At 39.8% G+C, this 17,872-nt stretch overlaps 1 protein-coding gene and 1 pseudogene across 2 annotated transcripts in view; both read right to left on the bottom strand.

Annotated features, from left to right (window-relative positions):
* Positions 1–366: 366 nt before the first annotated feature.
* On the bottom strand, positions 367–1,688 carry LOC118080046 (ATP synthase subunit O, mitochondrial-like; annotated as a pseudogene).
* PPARG (peroxisome proliferator activated receptor gamma) overlaps positions 1,245–17,872 on the bottom strand; it is a 65,158-nt gene continuing 48,530 nt past the window's right edge. Inside the window, exons 6-7 of one of the 2 annotated variants that reach the window (XM_035106226.2) lie at positions 12,212–12,662; positions 1,245–4,049 (exon numbers count right to left, since the gene is read on the bottom strand). In XM_035106226.2, coding sequence (XP_034962117.1) covers positions 3,802–4,049; positions 12,212–12,662 — 699 coding nt within the window. In that variant the 3' untranslated portion in view covers positions 1,245–3,801. The other variant, XM_060271469.1, reaches the window with a different exon arrangement.

Consider the following 17,872-nt stretch of genomic DNA (forward strand, 5'->3'; position numbering starts at 1 on the left):
CAGTGGAGAGGAGGGAAACGTCTTCTTTTTTAAAAAAATCCAACCTTCCTGCAAAACGGACAGAAAACCACAAAGGTAACCCTTGGACCCACTTCCCAGCAGCTCATGATATGGGTGGTTAAACAGCTCTTGATTCCACCACCAAAACCCCCGGGTTGCATTGCACCCTTAATATGGCAAATTGGTGTGTTTGTAATGCGTGAAGCAGTCTCAAATCCAACCCTTTCCCACTACATGTAAATACTTTGCATATATGTATTAGAACTTTTCTAATTTATACAAAGCCTGTATCATCCTCAAACTGTGGCCACCTGTTGAGATAAGGAGATTCCCCAGCAAACCTAATAATGGTATTATGCTCTCACATTGGAGGGTCGCCCTCATCTGATCCTCTCACTTGTGCTACATTGAAATTTCTCCTGCATCTCCCCTCCCAGGATTGTTCATCAATTAATGAGAAAGGAAATTGCACTCAAAAATTATCAGAGGGAGAAAATCCTTTTTTGGCGAGAAGAATCTCAGGAGTGGGTGCAGAGTATTTGTTGTACTTACTGTACCTCTTTCTTTTGCTTAAGGAGAACCATTTTTATTGTTTTCATCATACAACTGACTAGGTTTTTATGGGGGAGGGGAAAGCATATCAAGATGTTTAGACAGTCTCTCTCATGATCTTGCTTAGTTTCTGAATCTTGGTCTTTGTCGACATGTCAACGAATTTCTCTCCAATGCTGACAACCATTCCACCCAAGATTGTTGGGTCAGTCTTTTATCTCGTTTCAGTATTTCTCCTTTAGCTTATAGCCATTCAAAGCTGCCTTCAACTCCGCAAGATTAGCTTAATCCAAGGGCTGAGCAGTAGTTACGGAGCATAAAACCTCTCCACTCATAATCTTAGCAAATGCAGAAATTATACCTGGCGTGTTTTTCAAGCGACCATTTTCAGCAAGCAAATTGATAAAGTTGACAGTGACATTTTCTCTTTAGCTAAAATTTCATTCACGGTCTTTTGCTTTTCTGCACTCTTTATGTGAGGATTCATGACAATGACAGAAAATTTAGGGTCCTTCTAAAGTGTCAGAACTCGAGTCAGCTCTTTCTCAACCTGGTCCAACTTCTTCTGCTTAGAAGCAGCAGAGTAGAGTGCAGTAGCATACCGACCTTCAAGGCCAAATACTTGAATTGGTGGCTGTACCAGTTTTGATGCTGGCCTGATTAGGCAGGTGCTGAAGCAGCGCACCTTCTGAGCCAGCCATCTTCTCCTCCTGTAGGTCAAGCTGGGCCCTCCTCGTCCTCCACTGTACCTTATTTTGAGGCGGCCGAGGAGTATTTAAGAGAAGGAGTGGCCTTCCTTTCATTCTACAAATCATCTCACCAGCGGTCTGCATTCTGCAGCCTTCCTGACTGTCTGTGCTTCAATAAAAACCCACGGAGCCTCTTTGAAGATCAGGAAGCACAGGCAACCAGGAAAGAAAACTGGGAAACTACTGGAAAGGAAAACAGACACACGACCCTCAGCAACCTTGTCACAATAAAGTGAGCTCAAAACTCCGCACTCATTGAAATTGTACAAAAATTGTGAGGTGAATGAAGCAGAAAAAAGAAGCCTCTTTTGCAAAGGAACAAAACTTTTCAAAAACGGAAAGACAGATTTTAGTTCAGCACTACCTTCGACTCTCTTCATCAGCCATAACAAGCAGGGACAAGAAATAGATAAAAATCAATGTGATATGATAATCATAATAATCATAATAATTACCATGGATACTAGGCAAGTTGTGTGAACCGCCCTGAGACCTCCAGGTAAAGGGCAGTATATAATTCAATAAATAATAATAGGCAATTCCAGCACTTTTTGTCATACATAATTCGTTACCACAACTATCATGCTGCCAAACACAGCTCATTGCTAGTGTAAACAGGATCATCCCCATGCTTGCAGATGTCCAAGAGACATGAGCCAGAAACATTTCTTAAGATTTCAAGCATTGCATCTTGGTTAAATCAATATCATAGGGATATGGTGAGGCATTCTGGTTCGTTCACATATTTATATCTAGATCAGTTTCCTGACATGGGTTATGCATTATAGCAAATTTCCAGTACAAATTGCAAGCAGAGTTTCCCGAATCTGGATTGGAATTGCAGTGGTGTGTGCATGTTTTAATTAGTCAAATAACTCCCAGTCCAGACCAGCCCCCACATGCTAACTGGGGAAAGCTTCTATTGTATTCAAGGGCAAGCTACAAGATCAATCAACATTCTGTTTAGTTTGGAGCCATAGTGTTCAACTATAGGAGTTGCTATAGTGGTTCATGTGTTTGATGGAAACAGCTATACAAAACATACCCCTGAAGGATTATTCCAAAAAATGTTTCTCTCCCCCCCCCCAAAAAATCATTTATTTAGGAACCTGGATCTCCTTCGTCCCCCCACTTCCATCTACCTCCTTGCATTGTACATGGGATCTACGGGGAGACAGAGATGGTACAGCCTGCAGTCATGCAAAATGTAAGGCTGGTAGGGAAATCTTCCAAACCAAATCATTTCTAATTGGGAGAAGGGCAGGTGAACGGGAAGAGAGGGGATGCTGTTACTTCCAATATTTCAGGGTTAGTTCGGCTCTCTAAACTCCTAGTTGCGTGTTCTCTCTTACAAAGCAGAATAAAGAGCATTTGGAATTGGAAATGTCACAACCTATTTCCACTGTAGAACTACTCCTCTGCTTTAGCAGACAGAAAGTGTTGAGCATTCTCCTGTCCCAACTTGCTGCTCAGTAAATACTGTGTGTGCCTGGCCTGAATAGTGTAGCAGGGAATGTATATAATCTGCTCTTGTAAAAATCAGTTCACTTGAGGGCAAGCACATGAAGTAATCCCACTGCCAGTTTTGCCAAGATCAAAAGGACTTTGTGTGATGCTACCATCCCACACAGTGTTTTTGAATCTCAGGAGCAATTTGGGGAGCAAATATAATAATGTGCTCTGCTGGTCATGTGCAAACGTCCGCAGGGTTCAGGAGTAGGCTGATTGCCTTGCCTGCAAAGTCAATGGCTGGAATCTGCATACACTAAGATGATCAATCAACAACATTCATCTGAGGATAAAGGGATATAACGCCCATGTATGTACTGTGAGTCCTCAGTTCCTTGACCTTCATATGCAGATGTAACAATGCCTAATATAATTGCAGTGAAACAAGATTGGCTTCAGGCTTCCTTTAAAACCTGCTAATGTCAAAGGCATGTTTGACAAAACTATATCTGGGTCCCTTGCGCCTCTCTTCAGTGAATTTAAAAATTGATTTTAAAAAAAACAAACCAGGTCTGAGAAATCAAATTTGAGCCTTCTGGTACAATGCTGTGACCCATAACTGTTGTTTGCATATCACTTCATAAAATATGCAGAGAGCTTTCCCTAGCAAAATAACATATATAGGGGAAAATGTGAAGCTGAAAATTGCACTGCACAGCTAACCAACTTCAATGATATTTTTAATCAGATTGAACAAGCAATTATGGTTTATAAAATAAGACAGATAAAAAAAATTAATCTGCAAAATACTGCCAACAATTTAATGATATATAATATATATATACATTTTAATATTAAAAGTAAATTGTAAATGTGTCTTTATAAACAATAGGCATAAAATAGATCTATAATAGTAAAAGCTCTGCCTCTCTTTTTAAAATGCTTTTTCTTCACAGTAATTTCTTTAAGTATGTAATATTTTTCCCTCTCAAAGAAGTAGTGCAATTTGAACAACGTACATAATGTCAATGGATTAGAAATTCTACATCCCTTAATACAAGTCTTTGTAAATTTCTTGTAGGAGTGGATGAAGGCTCATATCGGTCTCAGTTTTCTTTATAATTTGCAACAGCCGCACATGTTCTGTTACAATCTGTCTGAGGTCTGTCATTTTCTGCAGCAATTTTGCAAACAGCTGTGATGACTCTGGGTGATTCAGCTTCAACTGGAGTTCTAAAGCTTGCAGCAAATTGTCTTGGATATCTTCAATGGGCTTCACATTTATTAATCCAGGGCGATCTAAGAGGAGAACAAAACAGCAGAGGGGGGCGTTAATCAGAAAAACAGACAAAACCCCACATACAGTATTTGTACAGCATTTCAAGCACATTATCATTGAAGTACTCAGATTTCTATTACGTCTCAGCTGGGATTTTTGTAGGTTTTGATTTTCAAAGGAAATAGCATGAGGCTGAATGAGGAGATATCCTCCATCTGAGAAATGTTACTGAAATCTGCTCTGAAGGTCGGTGGTTAAAAGAAGCTCCTAGCACTGAGATTAAGAGTCCTGGCCATTTTCTCTGGAAGTGACATAGTTCATATACTCAGATGTTGCTGCTGCCAAACTGTTGCCCTCTGGTGTTTTTCCTGTCTTTCCCAAGACTTAGGCTTGTGATGGCTTTCAGTACAATTGCAATACTAGGCTTGCATGTGTGAATTGGCAACTGGTAGCAGGAATCATTTATGACGCACTTGGCAACATGGCTGGCACACCTCTTGCGCTGACTTGCCTGACTGCACTCATGAAGACCTTTCAAAATAATAATAATAATTTTATGATTTATACCCTGCCCACCTAGCTGGGTTTCCCCAACCACTCTGGGTGGCTTACAACACATATAAAAAATTGTAAAACACCAGACATTAAACATTTCCAGATATAGGGCTGCCTTCACACAGGTCAACTGTTTGAAAGATGGGCACTTCCAGCTATTAGGCAGGGGTTTAACCTGCCTTTGCTCTTAGCACAGTCACCACATTCTGTGCCCCAACTTTTTGGTCCCTCCCAATTACATTTTTCAACAGGGGACATTTGCCATTTTCTTTTTTAATATTCTCATTGTCATCTATCTATCTATCTCTCTATCTCTCTATCATCTATCTATCTATCTATCTATCTATCTATCTATCTATCTATCATCTCAAACATTTTGTACAAAATAAAAATCTCCGGCAAATGTTCATAGAAAATTTCACAGAAAGTTCTACACATTGCCCGTGGTTTAGCTGACTCACTTTAGGAAATATGGTCATTGCCTATTTCCTCCCATTGTGGAGCAATGAAAACATGTTCACATTCCTTTGCTCGCATTTTTCACTTCTCATGTGATTATTTCACTATCTTTTGTCACTAGCAATTTACTTCTAAATTGGTATAAAGATTTGACAAAAACAGCAGTCCTTAAAATAATATCTCATTTGCCCCCCCCCATCCGTCTTACATTCTTAGGGGAGGGAACTTCAAGCTGTTGTTCAACGTAACTTCTGGCTTTGTGTTGCGCTTCATTTTAAGGGACGCACACAAACTATAATTTTAGAAGCATGTGAGCTGAAAAGATGGTCAAACGCTGATGAATAATTGTGGGAAATATTTGTGTTCGAGACCAATTGCCAATAACTTACTGCTGCCTCTTTTGCTAATGTATAACCTGTTAAACTCACTTAGCCACAGGAAATGACAACTTGATAACCCAAATCTATGGTGTGCGCACTGCAAAGCAAAAGTTAATAAGTAAATCAATTACTGGACCATCCAGCTAAATGGAGAAGAGGGGTGTAGCCTGTTTAGGGCTCTTTAATCAACCTATGCATTGGGCACAAACAGGGGAGTGTGCACAGCTTTGTCCGAACGGGCTGTACTGATATGACTTAATATGATCTGTGGTTTTCCAGGGTTCAAAGCAAATGCTATGCCATCACCACAAGTAACCACACCAGTTAGTTGCCCCTACATCAAGGTTTAGAGTGAAAGGAGTGGATATTAGAGAAGTATAATTTTCAGGCTAGCTTGAACCTTTTGAGACCAAAAGAAGACCACTTCCCATTTCTCTGGCTATGTAAACCTGGTTATGAAGAAAAAGGCCATTTATGTAGCATTTACTTATAAAAATCCAGAGAAACGGGGGAAATAAAGGGCTAGATCAATTCATCTTTATCATTGCTGCTCACCTTAAATTTGTTGCTATAAGTAATGTGGATCAAGCAATTTTACTACATTCAGGGTCCCCCCCCAAGTTATGCACTTTTTCCCACTAAAATGACAACAAATGTGATTTTTACCATGCACCATAGATGGTGGAAATAAAACAGAAGAAGGAAGGAAGGAAATAGATCATAGTTATTTATGTTTATTTAAAAGAGGATTTGCAGTCTAATCCAAAATGACTGGGGTAACAAAAGGGTGGATATGGCAGCTGGCTTCTATCTTATTAAGTTTTATATATAATCAATAGTGACTGTCCAGAAAATAGGAAAATCTGTAACAAAAATTATTTGAAGGATTTTTGCCCCATAAATCATTATTTCACTACCAGCTCTTTAGGACTATAAACCCTGGATTAGCTATCAATTTGTGTTTTTTACCTGAGGAGGTAAGCAATATCATATATGTCTGTGTGTACATACACACAGATACACTGAGAGAATGAAAAAGTGTAAGCAGAAAGCCATCTGAAAAGGAATATTGTACACATAAAAACGAAATCAGCATTTCCAAAATTAACTATCAAGAATAATTTATTCAATCCTTTCTAGATATATCTCTATGTATGAAAGGTCACAAAGTATGCATTTCTTCATAGTTAAATGATGTGGCAGTTCTTAATATTTACAGATGTTACTATTTTGGCTTTTCGGGGATAGTGTAGCTTTAAACATCTGGTTGCCAATCTACAGTATTACCCTGTAACACCTGGATTCCGGATGCACAGCAATATAAAACTCAAACAAGCATGAAGTCTATAGCCTATTTCCAGTGTTTTTGAAAAGCTAGAGAATTGCTCATTTGTTTGCCTCACTTAAGAATTAGTATTTTAATGAGGCAAGTTATATCTAAAATAAGACTGAATGGAGGGAATCTTGATGCTTTTCAACCCATTGGGTGGAATCCAGTTAGTGTCAATCTGCTGAAAGGAGGCATCTGTCAGCAGAACAGGGATGGGGGCAATTTCTCCTTCCCACCGCAGAACCCTGAGCAATGCCCGCCCCCCATTGCTTCAAAGAGTTATGGGAACCTTCAAGGAGGAGATGTTGCCAAAAACTGGCCCCTTTCCTGTTCTGATGATGGATGCCGTCTGTCATCAGGGCAGTGCCATTTAGATCCCATCCTCCCTAATGAAACATAGCTGGAATTTGAATAGCGATGTTGAAGTATTCTCAAAGGAAAACAGGAAGCTGCCTTATACCAAGCCAGACCATTGTTGTCACTGACTGGTGGTGGTTGTGGTTGTCCAGGGCTCCAATCAGGGGTCTTCCTATATATTTATCAATACAGTTATTAAAATATTTTAGGGCAAATCAAACAGTGGTAACAAAGCATGACGACTGTGGCCTCCTTTAAAGGGCTCAACAACTGTGCTAAAACTACCGACAATGCTAACGCTCTCAGAATTAAAGTGACACCTGAACATAGCTGCCAAGTTTTCCCTTTTCTCGCGAGGAAGCCTATTCAGCATAAGGGAAAATCCCTTAAAATAAGGGATAACTTGGCAGCTATGCACCTGAACCACTACAAATTATCTACAAGATACAGCTCAAAATGGTGGGGCTGAAAAGGATGGAAATGGTTAGAAGAATGCCTTTTCTAAATGTGGAAGCCTCTTTTGTTCCTCAGCATTTTCTCAAAGTTAATTGTACTTTCTGTTAATCATTGACTTCTGAAATGTTCATAAGAATGATTTTATGTTCCATGTACACATGCAGAACTACTGTGCATTTCTTATCTCTAAGAGAAATTGCTACTGAAAGTCAATAGGTATTTGGCTGAGAACCCTTATCATAGCGCTGGTATGAATCAGGCATGACTCAGCAGTTGCGTGCTTAACCATAATGAGTACAGCACAAATCAGGTTTCGGGCTTAAAGAAATTATCCTCAGATGTACATATGATTAAATGTGTTTCATTTTTCTATGAGATCAAAAGATCACATTTTGAAAAGGTAGGAAGGGATGGTGGTAGCTGATGGTTAGGTGTTTTTTAAAAAATAAATAAAAAAAAACCCTTAAAAGTTCTCCTCTCCTCCCCTTCAGCTTATGAGCAATCTTTATCCATTTCATGTACTGGCAGAATGACAAAATAGGGATTAAGAAACTACAGTTTAAAATAGGTTAAGCATATAAATACTTGCATATAAATACTTTACACGTGTGTGTACAACACACACAGAGAGATTCTGCAAAAACGTCTGTTTTAAAACTGCAGTCTTCAAGCCATTTGTTCTCTCGGATTTTAAAGTGGGTTGTTAATGTGTTACATTATTCAAGTGATTACTGCAATTTTCACTTGAAAACTTGAACATGTGCTACTTCACAAGAAACCGACACTGCTATTTGTGTCTAGAGTGTCTAGAGGAGTAGAGTACTGTAATGTGAATTATATCTGAAAGACAGTCTGGAATACAGTTAGTACTGTATAGAAGATTTCTATCTGTTACTGGGTGTGGACTGGCAAAAATAATGCTTTGAAACTGGCATATTATACCTACATTGTTTACAACTTTTCTTACAAGATAAATCAAGGTGCTATTTTTCATAACTGCAGAACTAAATGATCTGGGTTTCATATCTCAGGGAGAATCCTTCCCCCATATGAACTCCTAGGAATCTTAAGGGCAGTTACTGAGAATTTGCTATCAATTCCTTCTTCATATAAGGCAAAATTGTCGCCCTCCAGGAACACGACCTTTTTTGTGGGGGCATTGAAATAATGGAATGCATTTCATCTACAGTATCTTCTTCTTACGTTTTCTTACCAAAGGTAGGGAAACACACACATTTTTAATTGAAACAAAATAAAAAAATTCCTTCCAGTAGCACCTTAGAGACCAATTAAATTTGTCATTGGTATGAGCTTTCTTGTGCATGCACACTTCTTGTGACCTTAGGAATGTGATGCTTGCTTTTCTGATGTTATTATTTCACTCTGCAAACCACTTGGTGAACTTTTTGAAACTTGGGACAGAAATATTGCAGATTAAAAAAATTACATAGTCAGCCATAATGATTCATGACATTTGGGAAGTGACAAGCTTTCTGGTGACCTTAGAGGTGGGGCAGGCACACTGGGTGGCTTGTGTGGGAGGAAAGATGTCATCTCATTCTCCTGCACTCTGAATGCCGCTATCTCATAGCTGCCAAGTTATCCCTTTTTTAAAGGGAAATTCCCTTATGCTGAATAGGCTTCCTCGCGAGAAAAGGGAAAACTTGGCAGCTATGCGCTATCTCCATCCATAAAACCTTAGAAGCTTCAAATGAAATAGATGGGATTCCACATAATCTCATTTCAAAAAGAGGGGATTTCAAAACGTTTTATACTCTAGCAGAAAGTGTTGCCTTCAACCTCTCCCCTCACCTTTTCATTCTGATAAAGACCTTATTCGTTTTTTCCAGTAAGCTTGTTGATGTTTAAGTGGGTGAGTATAAGCCTAAGGACTTCATTATCTGCTGACAATGGGCAGAATTCAACTAAGTTCATGAAACAAGGTGCACATGCAGGGCACTATGTGGAATCCCACCCAATGTACCCTTGATATTGTTAAAATGGATGATAACCAACATTAATTAAACTCGTAGTCTATTGACTTCAGTGAGTCTACTCTGACTCAGGTAGATCTAGCTCAGTGAAAATAAAAATTGCCAAATGAGATACCACATAGAATATTTGGTATTTTGAGGAAGGTACAGACTGTTAATAAGTGCAAAATACATCTGACAGTTAAATAAACTTTTGTAGGCAAGGGAAGGATATGTATTGGAATATACAAATCAGAAATTTGTACAACTGGACATACTTTATATTTGTAGCTACTAGATCAGCTTCAGAGGCACCAATGACTGAAGTATGAATTGTTTTGTAATTCAGTACTAATATTTATAATTATTTCTATTTGTCAGATTTATATTACTTGTAGTTGGGGAATGAGGCTCACATTAATCAAAAGACTTTAGCGTTATATTCTACTGCTAGGAGCCAACATTTAAAATGACTTTATCTAATAGAAAACAAAACAGAGTTGTACAAATCCCAGTTTGCAGTCAAATACTGAATTCTACTAAAACAAATAAGGGAGTTAACAGTATGTTTCTCATTTGTAGACTTTTCATTAATATGGGGAAAACACTCCCAAGACCATTGGCTCATATTATAAAAGGCCCTTTTGGGCTTCAAAATTTCATTGTAGCTATCCAAGAAATATAGTAGGTATCCCACTTGCCTTCAGTCAGTTAATTCAAAGTCCTTGGGGACCAATTTATTCTAAAACCTTTCTCAAGTAAAGATATTCTGACGGCATATGTACTTGATAAATGTGATTTTAGTTAGTCTAATGAAAACACGTCACAGGGCTGGAGTTTCAAGTGAACATGAGAGAAGTGCCAACGAATGATTAAGCCCTTTTAAACCTGGCGCATGTCAAACCATGCAAAATCGTGAGTGCAGCTGGGAAGCAGGAAAGGAGACAGAAGAAGGCACGTAGGATTTGCTGGATGGGCTGTGCTTAGCAATGCTAATGCAACTCAGGGGGACAACAGCGGCACTTGGAGGATGTGGAACAAGTGCCCTCACTTTGGGGAAGCTGGTGCTCCTTGTGGCAAGGGACTGCCATTCAGTTGTAGAAAATCCCAGGTTCAATCTCTGGCATTTGCAGCTTAGAGGATGAGTAACAGGTGATACGAAATGGCTTCTGCCAGAGGCCCTGGAGAATTATTGCCAGAGTAGGCAACAAACAAGCATATAGTTTTGCCTGGTATGGACGGCAGCTTCCTGTGCTATATTTTGTGATGGAGCTGTCAAGGTGAGGGCCATGCACAACAATCTGAGGTCAACCAGGTGCAATGGAATGAAACTAGTAGTTAGAACGAACCAGGAGGCAGGATTGAGGAACCAGCTTGGTGTCAGGGCTGAAGGGCAGCCAGAGGACACAGAAACATGACAGAGCTCAGGAATACCTGTTGCTCAAGCAAGGGATAACTTGGACAGGAAGACCTCTTATACTACTTCCTGTCCAACTGCCAGATTGGCTAGGCAGAGTCAGTACAAGGCCTGAGGATAACAAGATGCTTAGGCATATGGGCAATGTGCAGTTCAGGAGCTCACCACATGGGGCAGTAGCTGCATGCAGACCAAGAGTCCCAGCAGCTGCTACTAGAAATCCCTAGAAATCCTGGAAGATACTTATGACCTCTCAGGAAGGGCAATTTCATCTTTCATAAAGGCAGATGCTTTATTGACCTTCATTTATTTCCCCACCCTATCAAGCCAGCAGTTGCATCAAGTGTGCCATAGGGTTTAGAGGGCTGTTTTGCTCATACCCTCCAACTCTCGGATTGAAAAATCCGGGATCAGCGGCAGCGCGGCACTGGAAGTCGCTTCTGCGCATGTGTGGACATGCGTAGAAGCAACTTCCGGCGCCGGCGCCGCCCAATTTCCGGTGCCCAGACATGGGCAGAGCAGCACTGGAAGCGGTCCAGACATGCGTAGAAGCGACTTCCAGTGCCAGGCTGCCCGTGTCTGCATGTCTGGGCACCAGAAATCGCTTCTGTGCATGTCCAGACATGCGCAGACAGCCGGGAGCTGGGACATGGCCGCCGGCAGGAGCTTTACGGTATATTTACAGGATATAATCAACTCGGGGTAACAGCAGGAAACGGTAACAAAATACAGGGGTTTCCCGCAAAAAACGGGAGACTCGGCAGCTATGGTTTTGCTTCCAGTGGCCTCTGTTTGAAATCAAAGGAATATGCAGGTCAATTTAACCGCATACATTCAAAGCACATTTGAAGTGCACAGCTACCCACAAAGAGTCCTGAGAACTGTAGTTGAGCCCTCAGAGAACTACAACTCCCAACATCTTTAACAGACTCAAGTTCCCAGGATACTTTGGGGGCAGCCATGTGCTTTAAACGTATGGTGTGGAAGTGACCATAGTGTGAACTGGACCCCCAAAGGCAAGAGCCTACTTATCAAATAGTTTCAGAGTTAACCATGAAGATCTCAAGGCAGCTCATGCACTTTATATTGCAGCTTACCAGGACTCAGTAAACCCAGCCGCCATTTCCTGTCCTGCAGAAACAGGTAAGGCATCAAGCCCTTTGAAGGGCAAACTATACGGCTAGTGTGCTGAGATAGGCATGGTGGCTCAAGGTTCACTCCAGCCCAAGGATAACTGTGGTTGTGTCACACTTACCTCCACTAAGAATAATGACAGCTATAAATATTGCCAGGTCACTGTCGTCTAATTCCAGTGCGTTGAATTTGACAGCAAACTCAAACTTGGGTTCCATAAAGTCACAAAAGGGTTTCCGGAGGCTCTTCAGGAACTCCCGAGTCATGAACCCTTGTCCATTGGAAATGAGAACACCATCTTTATTCATCATGGAGGCAAGGAGTGTGTAGATGATCTCATGAACCCCATATTTCAGGAGAGTTACTTGGTCGTTCAGGTCTAGACTTACAAAACCTGGAATGTTTTTGGCAAATTCTGTGATCTCTTGAACAGCCTCGACGGAACGGAACTGGCAGCGCTGGAAGATACGGATGGCAACCTCTTTATTCTGCTCTTGCATAGGGGTCAGATGTTTGCACTTGATCTGGTCTTCTCCCATCTTTAAGGAATTCATGTCATAAATGACAAATGGCTGAAAAAGGAAAATACAGCTGACTGTCAGGCTTCCTTCCTACATAAAGCACACTGTGCTACTGAAACTGTACATGGAAATTAGGAAGGATGAATCATGGTTTAAGAACAGAAAGAAGTTGACAGGGAGTGAGTATGTATTCCACTGGCATACTTAGGGGAGTAATTTTAGGAGCCAAAAGCCTCAGAGAGCAATGAAAGCAAAGAGGGTTAGGATGCTTAAACCATCTGCAAGTGAGCAAATCAGGCCATGACATTTTCCCATGCTTGCAAAGAAACTAGGTTTCTGGAGGTAGGCTGCTTTACAAATTGCTCCATGCGAACAAAGTGATTTTTGCTCCCCTAAACAAAGTCATAATTTAAGATAAACTTCAATTTCAAGAAAAGAAGTAAACAGACTAAGAACATTTTTAAAAATCATTTTGGGAACACATTATTGTTGATTTTTTTTTTACTTTAGCCTGATAAAATAATATTTTTACAAGAATCCAGAATGATCATTAAGAAACTAACAGTCCTTAAAGCCAGGATTTATAACTTGCCATACATCAAGTGCTTTCCCTAGAAACACACATTACAAAGCATAGAAACTGCAAATTCACAGTGGCGTCAAAGTCTAGTAACAACAGCTAGGAAACTACTACGGATGAGACTGGACCCAATTATCTCAGTTGAAAATGAGAGCTACCTCAAAATAGTTCATTTCAACCCAAATGCAACAACTGCAAGGTTATAGAAATAATTGCATTTTAGATAACTGAGGATAAATGTGATCAGTTACGCAGTACATAACTGTTCTAAATGCACTTAAAATGTGCATCATGTATAGCCAACATATTGCTTCAGATGTTGTTGGATGACAACTCTCATCAGTCGCAATGGCCAGGGACTTTTTGTTAGGACAGTTACACTGATATTTATATATTTCATTTTTGGATCTGAGAAATACTATACCTCATTTCCTTGGTTACGGGACATTTTTTAAATTCAGTTCCCTGTAAATAAATTTCGCTGCACCTTGGAAAGTATGAAGATTCTGCAAGCAGAGACACCTCATTGATTTTCTAAATATCACCTTCAGCTCTCTAAACTAAAGCACTTCAAGACTTATTCTTATCCATCATGCCAGCAGTATATTGAATATTCTGCTGGTGTTGGGGGGTCTTTCACAGATTCATACAGCCCTTGTAGCTTGTGGATCTTCCACATAGGGTTGCATCCTAAACCACTGATCCTAAATGCACAGAGGAATTTAGTATTCCGAAGTACTGATATGTTTGAAACATTAGGCATGGGAAACTTTAAATCTGGGTTTCCATAGACTTACTTAACACTGCAGTACAATGCAATTACAGTATTCTGAATATATTCATTAAGAATAATTGTGGTTTTTCAACCACCGCTGAAAAATTATTGTGCCTGAGGTTAAACCAGGTACATTCCGTGGTATCTGATCAAAGATGGCTATTTTACATTATATTTGTGATACTCAAATAAAGAACATGGATATGTAGAACTCATTTGTTCCATTATAATATACTGGGCTTACAGTTACAAATGGTAAAGAGAAGGCACAGCTGCAATGCCCGCACCACACTAATTAATCTGGACTTTCAAGTAACTATTTAAAAACCAAGGCATTTACACGATGCTTTCTTATACAGAATTATTCTCTTATACAGAATTATTCTCAAGCAACGTATCATTAATGACATCTGTTCCTATTCACTGCTCTGTTATTTGGATGAAGATATAGATATAAATGTTAGCAACCTATTAAATAAGATGCTCCGTTCTAAGCAGCATGGATGAAAGATATTTCACAATAGCCAAGAAAATGTTAAATGAATGTTTCAATTCAGTAAGGAAACATGCAGTGCTGGTGTAGCAGGAAGATGCAAACTACGTAGTGCAAATTGGAGAGAATGAAATGGACTCTGTAACTTGCAAGCTTATTTTGCCATAGCCAGTGAGAGCAGTACATTCCAAAGAAAGGCTGGTTACTTAGTAATTTTAGACTGCACAAACTACTTGAGCATTACCAATCATTTACATGTGACGCAGATGTGGGCACAATTAAAACAAGGAACATAACTTTAAATTGTGTCCATAGTAAACATTTTGACGTTTTCAGAACACAAAGTCCATTACAGTACAAATAATAATAAAAGTTTTACTCATTATTTACTGAATGAGCGCATTTATTCTTACTATAGTGCTTTTAAAGTGTGCTTGAGAAAGACCATTTTACAGGGGGTTGTCTTTTCATTTATAGTTTTATGCTGGTAAATTCTACCCTGGTGGCAGGTTCTTCAATGTTCAGAGACAAACAAGATCACATGAGCCCACCCCATATAAATTGCATAAGCAGTGCATTAGCATCATGTCCAAACATCACAAAGTCACTTACATGCTCCAAATTAACTAGCTCACCTTAGCTCACCAAACACAAGATCACTTGGGCAAACCAAACCCTGAAAGCTTTTGCAAATTTTGCAAAAATAACTAGGGCTATTAGGGATGTAACAACTGTTCCTCAAAATTGACTACTGTACTTGGGCTCCAGTTGTCAAACTATTTCCTTAGGAACAGTGTGGAAAGGTTTTCTGAGCTGAAAATAAATAATTTTTAAGATGGGAAAGAAAGAAGAGTATCAACTAATATTCAAGGTATGCATCACTAATTGTGACACTCCTTTGATGCAACGTCAAGTATCCATGGGAGTAGCCAGTATTTATCTGGGGGTGGGGGGGCAGAAACGAGCCCCCCAAAGGGCTTTGCCCCCAGGAGCTGGTGTTCCTGGTCTGGTGTCTGCCACAATCAGATTATATGAGGCATAGATTGAATTGCTATGCAAGGGGCAGAATGCAGTCACTGTTAGGCACCAATAAATCCCAACAATTTCAAGCAGGAAGATTTAATCTCATGATAATTCTCCCATTGATTCGGAGGTACAAATAAGCCAAGTTTGGGGTTCTCTCAGTTTGTCATTTTCCCAGTCCTAAATCTGGTGTGTTACATTTATGTATCAGTTTATTTTAATTTTGCTAAAAATAGTCCCAACAAAAATATCTTCAGCATATTAGTGTGCATTTTGCCCAATATACATGTTTTTGCAATGATTTTCACTTTTCTATGTTATTTTCACTAATGCATACATTTTGATGTACAATTTCAACCAACGTCCACTTTTTCATACAAATCATTTGTGTACAACATGCTTTCTGGAAGTGTGAAGCCCTCAATTTACAAAGGGGTTATGTTCCAGGGATCAAGCCTAAAGCCAAAATTACACATAGTCAAAACATTTTGGGTGGGATTTTCCCTGGATGCCTGGGGTTGTTCTTGTTGCATGTAAGCATGTAAAGCTGAAAGTGCGCAAATTAAATGTATATAAATTGTGGGTATACCGTATTAAAATGTGAACCAAACAGAATTTCTTCCCTGTCCCTATTCCATGGTACATAGAAAGTGCTTAACTTTATTTGGATGTGCCAACTATATAAGGAATCAGATGTAATTCAGATGCAATCTAGATAAGAAGAACCTACCACTCATACTGATTTACAATCCCTTACATCTGAATCCTCCGAAGTTGCGAAGGAGTCTGCAATGTCTGTTGTTGTCCAATACACAACAGCACAATAAAATGTAATGACATGCTCATACATGTTTAGGGCCAATTCTGTGCATAAATTTACATAACTGACTCTGTAAAACAAAGGAAGAGGGCAATGAAATGCACAAGATTCTATATAAGCCTAAAATGGTTTTATAGTGTCATAATGTGGATTGTAATGCTGCCATGTTTTATAATACAGTAAAGTCACACACAGCAGTAGATGTTATATACAAAAATGTTTCGTTATGTGCTTTAATTCTGATTTCCTTAATCCTTCCCATTGCCCACTTAGAATCATTTAATACTTTACATTGGCTTCAGAATCATGTTTCCGGTGGTCAGTTTGTTAGTGCCGCTGCTTGTATAGCCAAACAGCAACACCCATGCAGAACAGGGAGGTATCACAAGTCACTACAAAAAAAAAACCTGTATTGCTTGTTTTTGGTAATTAGTAAAAGGGTGATGAAAAAGAGTTTCCTCACCTTTTGTGGCAGGAATGTTCAAAAGGGAAACAGTTAAGTTCAGTGCAGTGTCCTCATTCAGCAACTTTTAGGGTCATTGGTGGGCACAGAGCTTTGCTGCTTCAGACTATGGGATGCAGGGACAAAAATTGGGATTGCTTTCAAGGTGAATCTGTATCATCTACCTGGAGTTATGAGGTCCTGGGTGGTGGCAATGCAGGAAGGCCTCCTTACTCACATGTTGGGTGTGGCCATGGCAAGGGAGGAGGCACTACAGCTCCACCCTATTTTCTGTTGGCAGGTTGTCAACCTGTTGGCTGCAGGTTTGGATTGGCTTGCCTAAAATTCATTCTTTCACTAATGGTTTTTCCCCTCTGCTTTGTGTTTAAATAAAGGGGTCTCTAGTTTAACTCTGCAGGTGCTTTGCGTTTAAATAAAGGGGTCTGTAGTTTAACTCTCACACTGTATAGTGGGGTAGGAAAGCTGAAAAAAATAAACACCCAGCAACCAATGCATCTCTTCTGTATGTGGGTCTAAAAAGCCCAGGACACAAATTTTCACAGCCTTCTAGCGGCTATGGTGGTAATGTATTTAGTGTTTACTCTGGAAGTGGATACAGTCGTACCTTGGTTTTTGAACAGCTTAATTCATGAACAACTCGGAACTCGAACGTCGCATACCTGGAAGTAGGTGTTCCAGTTTGCGAACTTTGCCTCGGAAGCCAAACATCTGGTGCGGCTTCCAATTGGCTGCAGGATGCTCCTGCAGCCAATCGGATTCTGCACCTTGGTTTCCAAATGTTTCGGAAGTTGAACGGACATCTGGAACGCATTCTGTTCGAAAACCAAGGTACGACTGTACTCGATTCTGACCAAACTAAGCCTCCTGATGTATATTTTCACAAACCTAAGCATCAATCCTAATTCCTAAAGATACCACTATGACTGCCCAAACAGAAGTTTTTGAAACCTGATGAAACCCAAGCCATTTGTCTTGATAGTGCTGTTTTTGTGTGTGGAAAAAGTGCTTTGAGTATTGCTCAAGAGTTTCCTTGCCAGCAAGGGCTTTCCTATACCGAGCTGCAATCCAATTAAGTACATCTTAAATCAATTAATCACATGAGTTTTA

The sequence above is a fragment of the Zootoca vivipara genome, chromosome 2, assembly GCF_963506605.1.
Source record: "Zootoca vivipara chromosome 2, rZooViv1.1, whole genome shotgun sequence".
NCBI classification, from domain to species: domain Eukaryota; kingdom Metazoa; phylum Chordata; class Lepidosauria; order Squamata; family Lacertidae; genus Zootoca; species Zootoca vivipara.